Source organism: Crinia signifera, chromosome 19 (assembly GCF_055691185.1).
Source record: "Crinia signifera chromosome 19, ASM5569118v1, whole genome shotgun sequence".
NCBI lineage: Eukaryota > Metazoa > Chordata > Amphibia > Anura > Myobatrachidae > Crinia > Crinia signifera.
The window spans coordinates 112710609-112730133 of NC_139226.1; the positions used below are offsets into that span (position 1 = coordinate 112710609).

The 19525-nt window shown below is 46.4% G+C and overlaps 1 protein-coding gene and 1 long non-coding RNA gene across 6 annotated transcripts in view; one reads left to right on the forward strand and one right to left on the reverse strand.

Annotated features, from left to right (window-relative positions):
• Positions 1-1963: 1963 nt before the first annotated feature.
• Positions 1964-19525, reverse strand: part of LOC146042903 (uncharacterized) — a 29568-nt gene continuing 12006 nt past the window's right edge. For 2 of the 3 annotated variants that reach the window (XR_014464052.1, XR_014464053.1), the window contains exons 3-4: positions 6561-6644; positions 1964-2065 (exon numbers count right to left, since the gene is read on the reverse strand). This is a non-coding gene — a long non-coding RNA (uncharacterized LOC146042903). Of the gene's footprint in view, positions 2066-6556; positions 6645-19525 lie in introns of all 3 variants that reach the window. The other variant, XR_014464054.1, reaches the window with a different exon arrangement.
• The window catches only part of LOC146042901 (uncharacterized), a 119013-nt gene continuing 107498 nt past the window's right edge, over positions 8011-19525 (forward strand). For all 3 annotated transcript variants that reach the window (XM_083163185.1, XM_083163187.1, XM_083163186.1), the window contains exons 1-3: positions 8011-8157; positions 16241-16416; positions 17766-17927. In XM_083163185.1, the coding sequence (XP_083019311.1) occupies positions 16315-16416; positions 17766-17927 (264 nt within the window). In that variant the 5' untranslated portion in view covers positions 8011-8157; positions 16241-16314. The remainder of the gene's footprint in view (positions 8158-16240; positions 16417-17765; positions 17928-19525) is intronic.

A 19525-nucleotide genomic window follows, 5' to 3' on the forward strand; every position in this document is an offset into this window, starting at 1 on the left:
ATGCCACACACCTTGATGCTCATTATACATATGCCGCACACCGTGATGCCCATTATACATATGGCGCACACCGTGATGCTCCATTATACATATGCCGCACACCGTGATGCCCATTATACATATGCCGCACACCGTGATGCCCATTATACATATGCCACACACCGTGATGCCCATTATACATATGCCGCACACCCTGATGCCCATTATACATATGCCGCACACCGTGATGCCCATTATACATATGGCACACACCGTGATACCCATTATACATATGCCACACACCGTGATGCTCCATTATACTTATGCCACACACCGTGATGCCCGTTATACATATGCCACACACCGTAATGCCCATTATACATATGCCACACACCGTGATGCCCATTATACATATGCCACACACCGTGATGCCCATTATACATATGCCACACACCGTGATGCCCATTGTACATATGCCTCACACCGTGATGCCCATTATACATATGCCGCACACCCTGATGCCCATTATACATATGCCGCACACCCTGATGCCATTATATATATATAAAAAGTAAAAAAGACTGTGCAGCTCCCACTCACAAGTAGATAGGCTACTGTAGGTCAGAAATAAAAAAAAGTACAAATTTATTTCTAAATATACAGAAATAAAGTGTATTAATGTGCGGAAGATTGCGCTCACTACGGATGAGGTAAAGACTCATGGTGAGGCCTGTATGTCTGCACCGGGTCGAAGTCCTGCTGTTGCTGCGGGAGACCGAGCTGCTGCTGCTGTCTGCCACTGGGGACGAGCTGGGGTCCTGGGGCGCCGCCGCCCGCAGGTTGCTGAGGACCCACAGCCTGGTTCATGGGCGCCGCCATTGTAACACCAGCGTTCCGTACGGCAGCGGCTGGCCGGGAGGAGGACCAACTAGTGACCCCGTCGGAAGTAGGGGGGCGGGGATACCAGCTCCCGTGGCCATTTTGACTGTGGTCTGTGGAACAACTAGAGGCCGGCCGCGGCCTTCTTTAAACAGGGCAAAATACACGGAGATGCCGCGGCCGGCCCTGTTAAGCAGGGAGGCAGCCCTTTACTCTAAAAATATGCCAGCCCACAGGGAAACAGCCTGGTTTCCAGGTGGGCCAATCCGCCCCTGAATTTGAATTACCAATTGTTCTCCTGCTTCAGAAATAAACCCTTCCCCTAAAGGTGGCCATACACTACTGTGATTTCTCGCAGAAGAACAGCCATCTGATCCCCCTTGAGCCGTCTTGGACCTGCCTGGGCAGCAGGATCCTGTGCAATATACTGCATGTAGTCCTTTTGCATGTTATGTATCACATACGACCCTGTTACCCGCCATCGGGAGGGGGTCCATTCGGAGGTCGGATGTGCAAGCAGGTCCCACCTCTGGATCCGATCCAATGCGCACAGGGCCTTGCCACGGATTGGATGTGATGTCAAACACATGAGATTTTGGCCGATTTCAACGTGATTACTCAACCCGATCTGTCAGAATCTGGTGACATCAGCCCAAATCACATAAGTCTATGGGGGGCTTTGCTCCTATGCTATACTCCAAACTGTGGGAATATAACATTTTATTTTTCTTACTATAAATAGGCAAAACTTTTTTATTTTATTAACAATAGTTAGAGAGAAAGCTGAGAAATAGTTGAATTAAAGGAAATAGATTGCAACACTTTTGCATAAAGTACATTGGCAAGACCTCTTTTCAGATACTGAATTTCGGAAAGAGATTGCAACACTGTTGTATAAAGTACATTGGGGAGACCTCTTTGCAGAAATATTTTAAATTATTTAAAAAAAAAAAAAACTTTCTTAAACTTATGAGCCTCTTTTCTGCCTTCCGCACATCCTCCAGCATTCCTGAAATATTTTAGTTGCAGTACATACTTTTTACTTTGATTCCAAATTGATTTAAATCAAATAAAATTGAATAAATCTGACTAAGTTCAGAGATCAGAAGATAGAATAATGTTGTATTGGAACACTCTTTTTTTCCACAAGCTTTGATAAGAGCCAGACTTTGAAGGCATTATCGCCACCTTGTGAAACATTTCTGATCTGCAATAAAAATCAATGTGCATATATTAATATACAATCAATCAAATTAATATATGGAGACATTCAGATTAAATATATATTAATATTTAAGGGACACAGTTCCTAACTCCAGTTGTCAATTACCACCAACAGATCATGTTTTGTGGCTTTCTTTAACCCTTTGAGTGCCCACGTTGCTGGGAGCGATCCTCAAGATATCCGCTAAAAATGTGACTGTTATTTTGGTATAAATAAATACAAATACAGCAAAGTCAATTAATTGAAGTTTAGTTAAATATTGCACCCAAAAAAGTACAGTCGCTGTGAGCGGCACTGGAATTTTTAGCGTATATTTGGAGGATCTCTGGCCTCCTTAAGGCCCCCATACACTAGCCGATTTTGGTCAGATTTCGGCCAGATCAGTCAGATCTGGCCGAAATCGGACCAAAATCGTCTAGTTTTGATGTCCCCTCAGATCCGATGCACGGTCCTGTGCGCATCGGATCTGCGTCGGGTGGTCGGACCTGCTGCACGTCCAACCACCCGACTTGGGACCTAGTGGGGCGGCGCGGCGGTGGAGAAAGCAGGGGGGCTGCGGGGGACACAGGCGGCATAGCCATAGAGCCGGGCAGGGGGAGCCGGGAGGTGTCAGTACTGAATTTAATAAAAAGCCCATACAATGAATGGGCAGCCTGTGATTGGCTGAGCGCTCTCTCAGCCAGTCAGCAATTGGCTGAGAGAGCGCTCAGTCAATCACAGGCTGCCCATTCATTGTATAGGCTTTTTTTCTAGCACTGACAGCTACCGGCTCCCTCTGCCCGGCTCTATGCCGCCTGTGTCCCCCGCAGCATCCCCAGCCCCCCCTGCTCCCACCAGCAGCCCTGCTCTGTAGCCCCCCTGCTCCCCGGGTTTTTTACATGTGATAAATCGAGACGATTTATCACATGTAAAAAATGGCACATCAAGTGCCAATCTAATCAAGCTCCCCCGGCAGTGGCGTAGCTACCGCTCCGCAGCCCCAGCGGTAGCGGGGGGGAGCCGGCACCTCCGGGGCGCATGGTCACGGTTCTCCAGTCTCACTGAGGCTGCCTGTGTGACAGCCCGGAGCTGCGGGCTGTCACACAGGCAGCCTCAGTGCGACTGGAGGCACTGTATTTCCCACGATTCCTTCTATCAGCCCTGCCGCCCACCCGGTATTAATTCCTCACACAGGGAGGGGAGATCCGTCTCTCCCCAGCCGGTGAGCTAGCCAGACAACCCACCTGCTTTCCCCATCGGCTGCCTTGCTCCAAATTCTTCCAGCACGCTCAGAGCGTGTGCGCCCAGGGGAGAGCAGTCGCCCACCGATCCCCGCTCATCTGCAGGCAGAAAGCTCCGTCCGCACCACCAGCAGACAAACAAGCGGCAAGCTCCCTGCACCCTCAGTCACCATCACCCGCCTGTGACACCGCCAACATGGACTTCAACTTGAAGAAGCTGGCGGCAGATGTCATGTTCCTGAGCCGCGCAGTGCAGGTACGGGGGGGGGGGGCGCAGAATTATCGTGGCAGGGGGGAGCGGATTTTCTAGTTACGCCTCTGTCCCCCGGGGAGCAGCTGGGGAAGCTCAGGGGGAAGTTGGGGGCGACTTGTCCTAAGGACAAGTCGCCCTAGTGTATGGGGGCCTTAACACTTGTAAAATTTTGTCAGATTTTACCAAATTCAGATGGATTGGGCCAATTTATCTGACAAAATCTGATGTGCCTGTCTGACAAAATCTGATGTGTAGGACCCGATACAGGTTCCCATGTGCATTGGATCTAACCAAGAGATTGATCCTCCTGTACATAGGATCAAGTCAATCAGGTCCAACTTGTCCCTGCCCCACAAGTTGGACTAGTGTAAGGGGGCCTTAACAGCAATGTTGGTACTCAAAGTGTAAATAAAGATCTGCTTGCCAATTTTCACACCTATATTGACAAAATCCCTTGGAATTCAAAGGGTTGATCATGCACAGATGAGTTAATCTATGTTTCTGGGTCAGTAATAAGAATCCAAACTGATTCTGCAGACAGAAATCCTCCAAACACATGACCTGTTGGAGAACTTGAGGGTTAAGAACCACTGTTGTATTGTATAGTTCTTTTAAAAGATAGTACTAGCGATGTAGATTTCAAATAAATACATAATTACAGTTTTATACTGTAAGGACCTAATTTGTATTGTCGCTCCTATGTACAGCTGCCAAGGAAATCTATTATAAAATGTGGCTGTGTTCCTGTGTCTACCGTCAGCTCAGGGCTTAAAGTGGTCCAGGAAAGTTGGTGGAACTCATTTCCTCTGCCACTGACCCCCACCCCATTAGGCAAGCTCAGGCAAATTATAGGGTTTTGACAACCTTTGGCAAACTATACATTTGTGCCCTACATCCCATACTTTATAAAGGGATCATGGTCACACAATAGTACTCCCAATTTAAATTACTCCTCACAGTAGCACAATCTCATTCACATTACACAGCATGTAGTGACACTGATTCATATTATGCCACATAGTAGTGCCCCTTACTCTCATTATGACACACAGTAGTGCGCTACTTAGCAGTACTTGTGTACATGTATGCGACACAGTAGTGTTGCTTATACACAATGCCCAGAGTAGTATTGCCCCTTACACATAGGGGGTCATTCTGGTTGCCTCGCTAAGCAGTAGCCTTTAAATGCCGCCCGCCAGCCGTGCAAATGACCACCCCCCACCTCCCAGCAAATATACCAGCCGCAACGTGAATAGATGATTTGCATATACATCTATCCCCATGCTAGCATGTGGGCCCAAAATCATTCAAGGGTTGCCGACCATCAAATGATTTCTCTCCTGCTCACAAATCTAAGTCAGTCTCTGCTGAGTTGTGGTGTCCTGCTCGGAGAACTGGGCGAGGGGCTGACGTCCTGTGACATCAGCCGTCCACCCCCGGCGGGCAGGTTGCCACCTGCCTTCATATGGGGACACTCAGTGTTTTCCTGGGTGCATCCGGCGTTTTGGTGGGTACACCTAGGAAACACCCCCTGCCTGTCTCCTTCACGCCCCACCCCCACCCCTGTGCGAGCGCCATGGAGACTATGCAAGTCTCCGAAGGTGCCTGCACAGAAGATCAGTCCCCCATGCGAACATGCTTCACCTAAGAATTTGCACACTTCACCTAAGAATTTGCACACTTCGCCTATGAATTTGCACACTTCACCAAAGAATGTGCATACTTTGTATTTGAATTTGCACACTTAACCTATGAATTTGCATACTTTGTCTGTAAATTTGCATACTTCGTCTATGAATTTGCACACTCCTAAGAATTTGCTTACTTTGTCTGTAAATTTGCACACTTCTATGAATTTGCACACTTTGCATATGAATTTGCTCAATTCGCCATCATGCGTGCACTCGAGATTTACACAATTCACCTAATAATTACAATTTGCACTACTCCTTGGGTGCTTAAACTAATAAAAAATCTTATTTTGGTGTACTCTGAGGCATATATTTCACCCTAAATTTTATATGTAATTATTGGCCTTATTACTCAGTGTGTGTAATTGCAATGAATTTGCCTTGTGGGACCACACTAGCATCTAAATAAAATACTCCCTAAAAATCTTAAGCAGGACTGATTATTGCAAAAAGTGAATGCCCATTGTGCAATTCTCCTACTAGCTCCATACAAAGGGGAGTGTTTCTTGAGTAATCGGAGATTTATTAAGCCTGGTGAAGTGATAAAGTGGTTGGTGATAACGCACCAGCCAATCAGTTCCTAACTGTCAAATTAGAGGCTGGATTTTAAAAATGACAGTTAGGAGCTGATTGGCTGGCATGTTATCACTTGTCACTTCATCACTTCACTAGGGTTCTTAAATCTGCCCCTTTGTAAACCCATCTTTGTCTCGGGATACGGTCACTAGGTCAACAAGCATTAGGTCGACCACTGAAGGTCGACATGACTGAAGGTCGACAGGGACATTTTTAAGATGACATGTGCCGACAGGCGGTATTTCATGACCTACCATCCACTAGGGCGTGGTGAGAGAATAAACTAGTGTGCCAAACGAAGCGAGGCACCGCGCCCGAGCCATGTGCGGGGACATGGTGCATTTTTTTAGTATCCATGTTGACTCTGTCGACATTCGGGTAAACAAAGTAAAAATCCCCATGTAGACCCTTTGACTGTTGACCTTCCCCATGTCCACCTAATGCTTGTGTCGACCCAACGACACTGTCGATTTTACGCATGTCGACCTTCAGTCATGTAATGCTTGTAGACCTATTGTCTGCCTATCCAATGATCCATACCCCATTGCCTATCATAACAAACCATGTGGTGCATTCCCTCAGAGATCACTTATAAATCCTCCTCCTATATTAAGGCAATGCATTCCTCCAGTTACCCTTATGATGTAAGAAATCGTTTATTGCATAATAGAGATAGCTATCTGCAATAGGCTCCATTTAATACTAAAGTAAGATAATAATCTAATTAGAGTACTTGCAGGCTCTCTTTGGCGGTCCATTCGCATTGCTGTCGTTTGCATGTTAAACTGTATTCTGATCAAGGGCGCTCTTCTGTTTCCTTCCTGAAACAAGAGATTATACTGTAAGGCTCGGTTACTGTGTCGCTGATGTTCTGTTAAGTCACTCTTAGAGAAAGGGGCATTAATGCTCTTGGAATAATATATGTTAAATCTGGAGTACACTGAAAGGGGATGCAGTCAGCAGGTCAACAATAATAAGGTCGGCAGTGAATAGGTTGCCCACTATTGGTCTACCTGCCATAGGTTGAAAAATAAAAAGGATCAATATACCATATGTCGACATGGTCACACAATCAGTAGAGTTGAGCACCGCTCAACTAGCTCCACGGGGGGGGGGGGGGGGGGGGGGCAGCAGGCGCAAGTGCCTAGAGCTGCCTAGTGGTGGCTCCGGCTCTGCTCAGGATTATACCACAACAGTCAAATCGAGAGCCTATAAGTGTGTAGCCAGATCTACCTACATCCTAGTGGGGTGTCACAGCAGCGGCCTCCTTCTCCCCATGGCTTTTGCTTAGCCAAGTGGGTTCTGGCTCACTCAGCGCTGCAAGCAAGGAGAAAATCTTTCGATGGTGAATGATTTTCCTCCTGTGGCAGAGAAATGTGGGGGGCCTGAATTCAGTGGGGTCAGGGCTGCCATTAGGAATTTTGGGGCCCGGGACTCACTTCCAGTCTGGCCCCGGGCCCCCACTTCCTCACTTGACTTACCATAACCCAGCTCCTGCTCCCTTATCTCCACTTCCACTGAGCTGCAGCCCGGAGGGTCCCGGAGCGCAGGCTTCTTCAACTCAGGATGCTGGTAGACATGCAGGATGCGGCACCAGCTGGTGAACCAATCAGAGCTTGTGTATCTAAAGCTGCTCTGATTGGCTGCCTGTACAGGAGCTCTGATTGGCTTTAAAGCCAGTGCAGCAGTTAATTGGCCGCCGGCATCCTGCGCTCAGGGACTTGCTTTGTTCAGTGCAGCGCAGCTGAGGCAATTGGGGGGGGGGGGGTTTGCAGTGGGCAAAATGAGCTGCCTGGGCCCTTCCAGAGGCCGGGCCCTGGGACAGCTGTACCCACAGCACCCCCCTATTGGTGGCCCTGACGTGCATGACTATAGCAAACACAGGCGTTCCCAGAGCTACTTACTCATCATTTCCCATTCATCAGTGATTTTCGGTTCCATGGCTTAGGCATACATGCTACAATATCCTTGTGTTTCCCTATACAATCAGATACTGTACTTTCCATTTAATGTAATTGTATAATAAATCCCATGTTCCTGGTAATAATATTTTGTAACTACTTCTCTGTACCTGTCTGCACTATCCATAAACCAGACTAAGTGCAGATGTGTATCTAACAAGTGTACTCTATTTCATTCCTTTTGGCAGGAGCATTGCTGCAGGGTATGACCCCGCTATGAAATAAAGGAGTTTTACAGCCAGCTATAAAGCGACTCCATCAGTACAAGATTCAGCATTGATTTTACACTGTCACAGACCATGGCTCACATAGCACGTACTTCGGGTTGTGTGCTTAAAAATACTAAGCCATCTATATAGCTGTTCAATCTAAGGTAAGTCTAAAAAATGTTCTTTCATTACAAGCTAATCTAGTGGTGTCCAATCAAGGTCAGAAAACATCACCTATAAAGTATATCAGATATTAAGTGCACTGGTAGCTTCTTTCTCAGCAGATGCCAACCAGCACTATCAGTTCTGTAAAGCTTATGTTTATAGGGTGGTTGTAAATGTAATGAAAAAAAATAAATATAACTGAATATTGAACTTTTATTCTAGTGAAGTGAAGTGAAGCTAGATGGGGTGGGAGACAAGTGAAGTGAAGCTAGATGGGGTGGGAGACAAAGAGGGTGTCGAGGAAAGAGAGAAAAAGAGAGAGGTGTGAGGGAGAGAAGGGTGGACAGAGAGAGACAGGGCTTCATAGAAAAGGTGGAAAGAGAGAGGAGTGAGAGAAAGAGGAGTAAGAGTGAATGTTAGGGAGAGGGAGCAAGATGGGAGTAAGAGAGAGTGATAGCGGGGGGGGGGAGAGAGGGGGAGTCAGGAAAAGAGAGAGATAATGAGATAGTGTGTGTCAGAGAAAAATGGGATTTAGATGGAGTGAGAGACAGTGTGAGGGAGAGACAGATAGCACCAGGTAGAGAGAGTGGGGGGAGGGAGAGACTGTCAGAGAGGTAGATGGAGGAAAGAGAGAGGGGAAGCATGAGGAAAAAGGTGGGGAGTAGAGATAAGTGACTAGCTATGGTGACAGGAGACTATGTGGCCCATTTACGAAGGATCTCATTTACAATGTGATCTGGGCGGAATATTACCGCCCAGGATAGTATTGTAAAATGCAATCCCATCGGCAGTGTGTATCACCCGGTGGCGGTGAAGGGGATTGCAGCAGGGATTGAAGATTCCTGCTTTGGTCCCCCTTTGATACATTGGGGTGATACTTAATATTTGCGGCTAACCCCCAAAAACTGGAGTTTGAGGTGAGAGAAAGGTGAGAGGGGTTGCGGTGTCAGGGTGAGGTGATGGGGAGGTGAGGTGAGAGGGGTGAGGTGACAAGGAGAGAAAGGGGGTGATGGGATTAAATGACGGGCTGAGGTGACCACCGGTGAAGTTATAGGGGAGAGATGGGGTAAGTTAACAGGAGGCAAGGTGGGAGAGGCTGAGGTGACAAGAGATGAGATGAAAGAGGGAGGGTTGAGACGAGGTGCGGTGACAGGGAGATAGAGGGGGTGAGGGGACATGGGGTGCGGTGAGGGGGGAGGTAATGTGGCATGGTGGGAGAGGCTGAGATGACGGGGTGAGGTGAGTCAGGGTGCGGTGACGGGGAGATAGAGGAGGTGAGGGGACGGGGTGAGGGGACATGGGGTGCACTGATGGGGGGAGAGAAGGGAGGTAACAGGGGGCATGGTGGGAGAGGCTGAGGTGACAGGCAGGGGAGGATATGACAGGGGGTGAGATTATGGGGAGAGAGGAGGTGCAAATAAAGGGGGTGAAGAGTCAAGATGACACTAGTCTAATTCTCACCAGAAGTCAGCGAGTCTCCATTTCACTAGTCTCTCCTGCTCCCGCTGCTGCTGCATTGAATGGTCTCTGTGCTGGCAGCCGCTGGGTCCCTGCTCCCACCACTGCAAACAGTAAACGGTCTCCGAGACCGCAGCCACAGTTTACCCGGCTCCCACCACAGCCGCCGCAGTAAAGGCATGGTATTCGCAAGGGAAGCTGCTGGGTCTCTGCTCCTGCCGCCTCCAGAGTAAAGGCAGGATCTCCCTTGCTGACAGCTGATGGTTCCCCCCACTGCTGACGGGGGTCACAGGACAACGGTGCAGCCATGGCCAACACTGCACTGTTTTAAAAATCTAAATGTAAAAAAAAAGGCAAAAGGGTGCAGGCGATTGGCTTGGGCCCACCCCCAAGCTGCCGGGCCCCATAGCAGTTGCACCCCCTGCACCCTCTCTAGTTATTCCACTGCTGCACTGGCTTCACTGTGACTGGCAATGACTTCCTATTGGCAGTTTGACCTGCCAGTCACCCAAGGCAATCCCATTGGAAGGTGTTTTGTCTCTCTGGGATGCCTCTATGGGCTGCTATAGCCCATAGAATCCGGGGTCTGCACATGTGCAGTAACAAGGTCGATACTGTCCATGCGCCAGTCCAAGTGCCTGTCACCTGCACTGTACAGGATCCGGGACAGTATTTTAGCTTGTATGGGCTGCTGCCGACAGCCTACTGCTTTGGAAGTGTTAGGCACGCCCCTTGGCATGGTTACACCTACTGTTATATGTACACATTCCTTGGGTTCACATTCCTTCCTTTTAGGATTTCACAATATTGGGAGGTAGGCCTACTAGAGGTACTTGGGCTAGCACTCCACTGCCTCACCAGGGCTATTTTTCACTATAGCAGAGGCAAATGTGGGGAATATAATAGGGTGTGAGAATCCGAAAGTGAGAAAATTACATAACAATGCAAACCATGGTGAGCACATTACACCATCCTGACGTGACACTACTCTGTATCTCACCCCCCTCCCCATCCCCGGTGCTTCAACGTACCACTGCAAGTACCGTACCCATTCCGCTTTGCCCATACCATCACCCACATGCCCCCACCTGTTTTGTGCCCACATTTTTGTGCCCGCATATACCAGGGTTGCCTACTTTTAAAGTTTCCTCTCTGGGAAGCATGGAGAGGAGACTATCAGCAGCACTTCAGGGGGTGGGGGCTGATTCGCGGGTCTTCGAGGAGGGGGTATATATATATATATATATATTTATATCTCACATATAATCAATCCATTTTATGTAATAAATGTACTGACTGCCCGACCTCGGGGATCATCAGCGGCTGCACTTATAACACAGCTTGCAGCTTCATTCTCCTTCCTTAGCCCGCCCCCAGACTCCCATTGGCTAGTTTTGTAACATTACATGTATATTTATATGTGTTAACCGCCGCTATCTCTAACCGCTCAAGTTTGCACTTTTCCAAGTGTTCAGTAAATCTGAAAGAATGGAGGGCAAAAAAATCCAGATCACCTAAAAAAAGAATCCGGATGAATGCATTGCAATCTTGGCCTTTATACGTTCCATGTAACAGAATACATTTACAATACCATGTCCGTGCCAGAAAAATGAAACGTTAGGTACATAAAACAAAGCGACTTCGCCGACAACATGTACACCCGTGGGCATATTATTTTTCACACATACCCACTCAGCATGTTACACTAACGAATGAAAGTTCCCTTTCCCATTACCTTCATCAATATTGTAAAGGTGTGTTTTACCTTTCATTCACAATTAATTATTAAATGGAAGTGTCCGCAGAGCTCATATTGCGTTATTCTTCCCTAGCAGCTTAAAATGAATCAGCTGCTTCACTTAGTAACTGCTTATTTAACATTATCCTGCAACATTGGGCATATTCAGTCTCTCCAGCGGAATCTTAGCTGCCCATATGGAAGTAACTGTGCCAAAGGTTCTACCAGGCAGACCATGTGCCCTCCAGGTAAGCAGCCCTGCAATTGTACATGATATCAGATGCTTGCATGGATTCAACAGGTTTTTCGCTTTCAGTAATAGTAGTAGTATAGTAGTATTAGGACATGTAGTAGGAGTTGTTGCAGTAGTAAATGTTAAATTACTAATCTATTTGTTTTAACAAGTGAAACATAATGTATGGAAGTAGAGCCTATAGAATGTCATTTGAGTTATTTAGAATATTAGCTGAGGTACCCGGCATTACTATGGTCTGGTTGTGCAATTAGCATTACTTGAACTTTATCCTTCTTTTGTTTTAAGCTTAACCACTCGCCATGCCCATGGTGTGACTAGCATACACCTGTCAGTTGTGGGCTCCCAAATCTGAGAATTTTTTTTTCTGAAACCCCATGTCCTCCACACCCTGTATGTTATGCAACTCTGCCATATCTGGCATCTCTGACCACTTGGTAGTGGCCAGACCCCGTCTTTGGGCCCTCGGGACCCCGGTGGTGCCGGGATTGCGGGTGTTAACCTAATCTTGACCCAATCAATGTTCTCTCTGTTCTCTTGCTGCCCTGACACACTTTGTGTAGTGGGCTGACCCCTTTTTGGGCCCCCGGGAACCCCACATGGGTGCTAGGGGTGTAACTGGCACTACTGGGGACATGATATGTAACTGGCACTACTGGGGACATGGTATGTAACTGGCACTACTGGGGACATGATATGTAACTGGCACTACTGGGGACATGATATGTAACTGGCACTACTGTGGGCATGATATTTAACTGGCACTACTATCACCATCTGTAACTGACACTACTAGGAACATGATATGTACAGTAACTGGCACTACTGGGGATATCTGTAACTGGCATTACTGGGGACATGACATGTAACTGGCATTACTGGGGACATGATATGTAACTGGCACTAATGGGGACATGGTATGTAACTGGCACTACTGAGGACATGGTATTTAAATGGCACTACTGGGCACATATGTAACTCACACTACTGGGGACATCTGTTACTGGCACTACTGGGGACATGATATGTAACTGGCACTACTGGGGACATGATATGTACAGTAACTGGCACTACTGTGGACATCTGTAACTGGCCCTACTGGGGATATTATATGTAACTGGCACTACTGGGGACATGGTATGTAACTTACACTACAGGGCACATCTGTAACTGGCACTACTGGGGATATCTGTATATGGCACTACTGGGGACATGATATGTAACTGGCACTACTGTGGGCATGATATGTAACTGGCAATTCTGGCGACATCTGTAACTGACACTACTGGGAACATGATATGTACAGTAACTGTCACTACTGGGGATATCTGTAACTGGCACTACTGGGGACATGGTATGTAACTGGCACTACTGGGGACATGGTATGTAACTGGCACTACTGGGGACATGGTATGTAAATGGCACTACTGGGGACATGATATTTAAATGGCACTACTTGGCACATCTGTAACTTACACTACTGGGCACATCTGTAACTGGCACTACTGGGGACATCTGTATATGGCACTACTGGGGACATGATATGTAACTGGCACTACTGGGGACATGATATGTAACTGGCACTATTGGGGACATGGTATGTAAATGGCACTACTGCGCACATCTGTAACTGGCACTACAGGGGACATGATATGTAACTGGCACTACTGGGGACATGATATGTAACTGGCACTACTGGGGACATGGTATTTAACTGGCACTAAATATGTGCAACAAAATGATTGCTTGGCATACAAATGCAGTGCCTGAGATAGTACACAAACTTTGTTTCTTGTTTTGAAACCTTGTATTGTGTACAAATAAAATGTATTTGTGAGCATTTCATGTATTTGATGTGTTTATTTATACAACATAAATGCATTTTGTGTTCACACGTGGGTCCCGTCCTCATTATACCTCATTGAAATATAAAAATATTCAGAAATACAAAATAATCCGTTATTCATATTGCTTATGGTACCAAGCCTTTTGGATAAGGGATACTTTCCCTGTATGCACATTTAGAATTATTTACTAACACATTTGCAATTATTTACAAACTCTATGACCATACATTAGGAATTTAAGCTCAACACACATATCGTTTGCATTAGGATAGAAGTGTGTGAGTGCATGAAAGTCCATAGAGATGAGACAGCACAAAGAGTCAAATCAATAAGTAATATAACCACAAAATATGCTGATAGGGAAGGGACACAGTCAAGTTAATTTTCTAATTTTTTAAGTTATTATATCAATATCTTTAAGTTATTAAAACTGCATTTACAACAAATGATCTGGGTCTGATCTGAGATTTGGAACATGGTTCCTAACCAAGTCAGATCCAGGACACATGGGTGTAACTACCGCTCTCATCAAAACGGCTCCCATCCGCCACATTGTGATGCCGCCAGCTGGCCCCTGTCTCCACAATTGATGCGTGAGCATGTGAGGTGCTGGCTCATCCACATCTGCGCATGCTGGTAGCAAAGGGGAGAGCGGCTCCATCTGTATAGTGGGTAAAAGGGTTGCCTTTGCTATGGGGTCTTGGACCCAGATTATAAAGTTGCACACCAATTTCTCATATAAGCCTGCTAAGCAAATAGGTCTGATCCCTTGCCCAGCTTGAATTGTGGGACATTACATTATAAGTGAGAGGTGTGTGTAGTAGATGTCATGATGATAAAGGGGCACTGCAATGCGGCATAATTTGAACTGGATGTAACTGTAATGTGTCATAATCTAATCTATTCCTAGTAATGTAGAGAGCACTATAATGTTACATGCTAAGAACAAAAATGTGGCATAAATTGAAATGGAGGCACTATAGTGTGGTATAATATAAACTGGGGCACTGTAATGGGGCATAATTTGAACTGAAAGTAATATACAGATGTAGCCACACTAATTGTTGCCTCTTTTCTGCTGCTCATGCTTATATGACATGTGGAATCACCGTGCTGCCATATTGCCAGTCAGGGCTTTTCTATGAGCCATGGGAGCGAATTAGATGCACGCACGTGGTGAGGGGATTGCACCACTTGCCACAAAAGTTGCACATGGCGATTGGTGACTGGCTACATCTGTAATATGGCACAGTATTAAGAGGAGACACTGTAAAGTATTTCATAACGGGAATTGGGGCTACTGTGTGGTATTATGTGTACTGGCAGCCTTACCATGTCACATAATGTAAGCTAGGGAAATACTATGGTTCATAAAATAAATCAGGGAACTATAATGGGGCTTAATATTAATTATTAGGGTACTACTATGGTCCAGAAAATGTATTAGGGAACTATTATGGGACATAAACTGCTGCGGAGAGGTGCCACTCAAGAATTATTGGGACCCTTCAATAACTACGCTATGGGGCCTACAAAGTCTTGGACACGCTACTCCTCAGGCAGACTGTTTTCACACCGCAGTGCCAACCAGGATAATCAAAGGTCATCGCCATTGACACTACACTGCAGTCCTGGTGCCCTAAGCGGCAGCCTAAACAGCCTCTTGGTTGATCAGGTACTGGAGACCAGCATTGTCTGCATATGGTAGGGCTGGACAGGTCAGATTTTACATGGGGGTTCAGGGTAGGTAGGGCTGGCCATAGTGGGGGGTGGCACAGGGCAGGGAAGGCTGTACCTTAATTGTGGCACAGGTGCTGGGTTTGGAATGGAATAAGCAGGGGTGCCGACAGTTTGGCCGTCCTTAGTAATGAGAGGGGGTGTGGCCACTCCCCCCTCATGTGAAAATAGTGTAAAGTATGTAATATGTGCGGCCACAAAGCATTCGCGCGGTCGGCACAGTGGGCACCAGGAAAGGTACGATGGGGGGTAGGGGTGGAGATATGATTGTTGCCCTCACCTCCCGCACATGCAGGGATAGAGGACTGAATGCTTTTGCAGCTGCCTCTCGCTTGTGTCCTGGTGAAGTGATAAAGTGACCAGTGACAATGCAGCAGCCAATCAGCTCATACTGTAATGGTCATTTTTCAAACTCATCCTGTAACTTGACAGTTAAGAGCTGTTTGGCTACTGTTTTATCACCTTCCACTTTATCACTTCACCAGGCTTAACAGATCTGACCCTAAGTATGTTATTACCTATTACATAAAAAGGTACTAACATTTTTGAGTGTAATACCCTTGCACACCTGGTTATTGCCTGGTTGATAATGTATCAACCCAGGTCGAGGTGTGATGTGAAAGTGCCATTTTCAATTTCCCGGGTCCAGCAACCTGGCATTCTAACCTAGGTTAAAAGAAGGGTTAATCCCGGATGAGACCCGGGTTGCTGTGCAGTCTGAATGGGTACCCTGGGTCGAGTGACCCGGGTCTTGTTCACACTATGGAGGAGGCAGCGCTTGGAGACCGCGTCAGCTCCAAACTCTGCTTCCTTCCCCACTCCCCATGATGCACCACCGCTCTACTCTGCCCCCATCTAATTTCTGCACTGTGGGGGACTAAACATCACAAATGCCACGTTGCTCCCGGGATGGACCCGTGTCCAAATCCTGAATGCGACCTGGCATTTGCGATGTGAAAGGGGTATAATACCTTAAAACTTAAGAATCCTGAGCTTATATATGTGTAATCATTATGATTCTCTTGGAGTAATTCTTCTTCATCCAAAAGGATCTTACAGACCTGGAACAGAACTGGAGGAATCACATCAGTGTCTGAAATGTCCTGTCCATTTCTTTAATCACATGGTGGGACAAAAGGCCTGTTTTTCTTGTGGATCTGAAGCAGCACAGCCGGAGGAAGGTCAGTCCACCTGTATATGCCATGGCGAAGGAAGGCAATTTCAGGTAATATTCCGTTTACATTTCTATTGTCATTATTTAGCTGAAGGAGTAATTAGAGTGCACGCTGTAGTAGTGAGTATAGAGATAGATGTCACTGTGAGGAAGGGATGCGGTTCTAGTTTATCCTCCATTGTCTGTTACTACTCCACACACCTTTATACAGGGCCTCATTATTTAATCACCATGTGAATGTAGGGTTCCTTTGCTTCTCCCACACCATAAACAGGGTTGGGAACCTCTGGACAACATACTTCACAATTGATGAAAGACGTTGGTGCAGTTACAACATACCGAAGATACTAGGTATTTTAGAGTAAATTGTCAGACAGGGCTTTGGGCGAATTCACCTTCGTATCAGCAGTAAATGCCATTGCAAAGGGTCCGGTAGGCACACGTTAGTTGGATGCAACTAACAGGAATAAAACCCAACCTAATCTATTAAGCCTTCAGACAGGGTTGGACTGGCCCACAGGTGTACAGGGGAAACCCCCAATGGGCCCCACTGGCAGGGGGCCCATCTCCTCTTGGGACTATGGCGTATTTCCTGGAGTGCATTTCTGTTATTAATCTGGTACATTATCATGCATGCACTAGCAGTATTTACTATATATATTTATCAAAGGGCCCAGCCCATGCACTCTCTAATGGTTAGTTAAACCTCTGTGACAGTTGGTCACACCCATACTGGAGACTGGCCACACCCCTAAACAAGGGCCCCTATCCCTGCTTTCCCCTGTGGGCCCATCATGCCCCAGTCCGACACTGCCTTCACAAAGTGCAGGTCTCTTGTCCCCTTTTATTCCTATATCGCTATGAGAGGCTAGCCCGCTGTTAGAGACCAGCAGCTATAGAGATACCCCCATTAGGTGAGCGCTAACGATCCTTCCATAGTTGGATGCATGATTGTTGCGGTAGAATTGGATTATATAAGTTTGGGGAGTGCTTCATATACAGGTGGTTTGTACATCGCCTCTCCAAAATCTGACTAAATTAACCCTCCCATTTGGGACTTTGGAATCTCCAGCTAATACTCATTAACCTTTCTAGATGGGACTGTCTATATTGCAATAGTATTATTCTGATTCTGTGTCAGAATGGTATATGTTACAGTGAATATATTTATATCAATGCATTTCTCTTTTGCTTTATTTTAAATGCAATTACTCAAGTTTTTATAGAGAAAATAATTGTAGAAAATGTAAATTGCTCACCCGTCTTAATGCTATTACCCCTGAGAACAGATATGGTTTAATGTGTATTTTCTCTAGAGAGTTTGTCATTACGGAGCCATGTCTCTTTGCTGCTGTCTTTTCTAAACAATGGTCTTATAATACGGCTTTGTTATGCTTCAGCCCAGCGACCGCCAGTGTCCCTGTTCTCCGGGATATCACCTGACAGATGATGGGGTCAGTTGTGTACAGATGGTGCATGACATATGTAGAGATGGAACCAATCGTAACAATGAAAGGAAGTGCTTGACCAAACAAGAATGGACTGACTATTGTTCTAACCAGGTAACCTGTTCCAGGTAGTCTATTGTGTATTGCATGAAGGACATGTGGCGGAATTTTTTTATATAACCACTACCTATAAATAGGGAACAAAGCACTTTAGCGTGTAGTAATTTACAAAAGCACTTAAGTCAGAAGTAAGCGCATTTTCTGTGCTTGATGGTTTGGCCCAACCCTCGACTTAATGCACTTTTCAGCCTCACTGCACTCTTCTGTTGCTACTCTGTCCAGTCCTCATGTTGCAACAGACATGACATGCATGTAAACGTCCTTTCATATGCTAAGCGCCAGTTGAGAAATTGACACTCCAATTCTGACCCTGCATTAACTTAAGGTGTCTATGTAGTAAGCTTTGAAGAGAGACAGAGATAAAGTGCAGCCAATCAGCTCCTAACTGCCCTGCTACAGACAGGAAGTGGGCATACTTCCCTACTTTATTTGGGACCTACAATGGCAGAAGTGGGGCCTGCCTGAAAGGGGCGGGGCCTCTGGAGGGGATGCAGTCAAAATCCCGAATGGGTCAAAATACCGACAAGTACAAGATCCAGACAAGGTCAAAATACCGACATATAGAATGTACAGGTGAAACATGACTTTGTGTCGACAGGTCGCGAGGTCGACATGGTTTTTTTCACTGTTTTATAAAAAATGACAGTAGCTGGTTGGTTGGAACTTTATCTTAGTCCATTTTTCTCTCTCTCTGATTGTCAGGTGTACTAAGCCTTGAAAAATTATAAAGTTGAAACATATAAAGTACCAACCAACAGGCTCCTAACTAATTTTTCAAACACAGCCTGTAACATGGTAGTTAGGAGAAATGATTTGAGATCAGCCAGTATCACGCACCTCCATCAAACTCGGACCCTATTACATATACCCCTAAGGCTTCTAACTGTTCATCTGCCTCAAAGTCTTAAGGCCCCCGACTTGTCCTTAGGAAGACCATTTTGCTCTTGAAAGACCCCGGCAGCTCCTCGGGAGTCTGCTTATGATTTGGCACTTGATGTGCCAAATTATACATGCAATGAATCGCACTACTCACTCAGTTCCCATCTGCCAGATTCGCTGACCAGCGCTGCAGAGGGACCCCGCTGCCCGCACCACGCCACTTCTCAGCCGCCGCTGCCCGCCTCCGCCACCTAACCAGCTGGCTGGACCCTGCAGCCCGCCCCCAACTGCACGCGTAGGAGGTCCCAGGAGGGAATCAGCTTGTTTTGATGTCCTCTCACCCAAACAGGTGGTCGGACCTGCTGGCCATCCGACCACCTGTTTGGGTGAAAGGACATCAAAACAAGCTGATTTGGGACGATTTCAAGGCCAGATTCGTCGCAATTGTCCGAAATCACCCCAATCAGCTCGGTGTATGGGTGTATGTACATTTAGTACAAAGACCCCTAACTTACTTAAAGTCGAAGCCATTCTTCGTGCTTTGAACAGGTAGTAAATGTATGGTTTACTATTAATGACATTAATGACACAATGACATTGTTTACTATTAATGACATTTCATTACTTCAATCTGTATGGTGATTTTTTGGGATTGGAAACCCAGGAAAAGTATGGAGGAATGGGATGGCAGTTTGAACAGATCATCCGTGCTA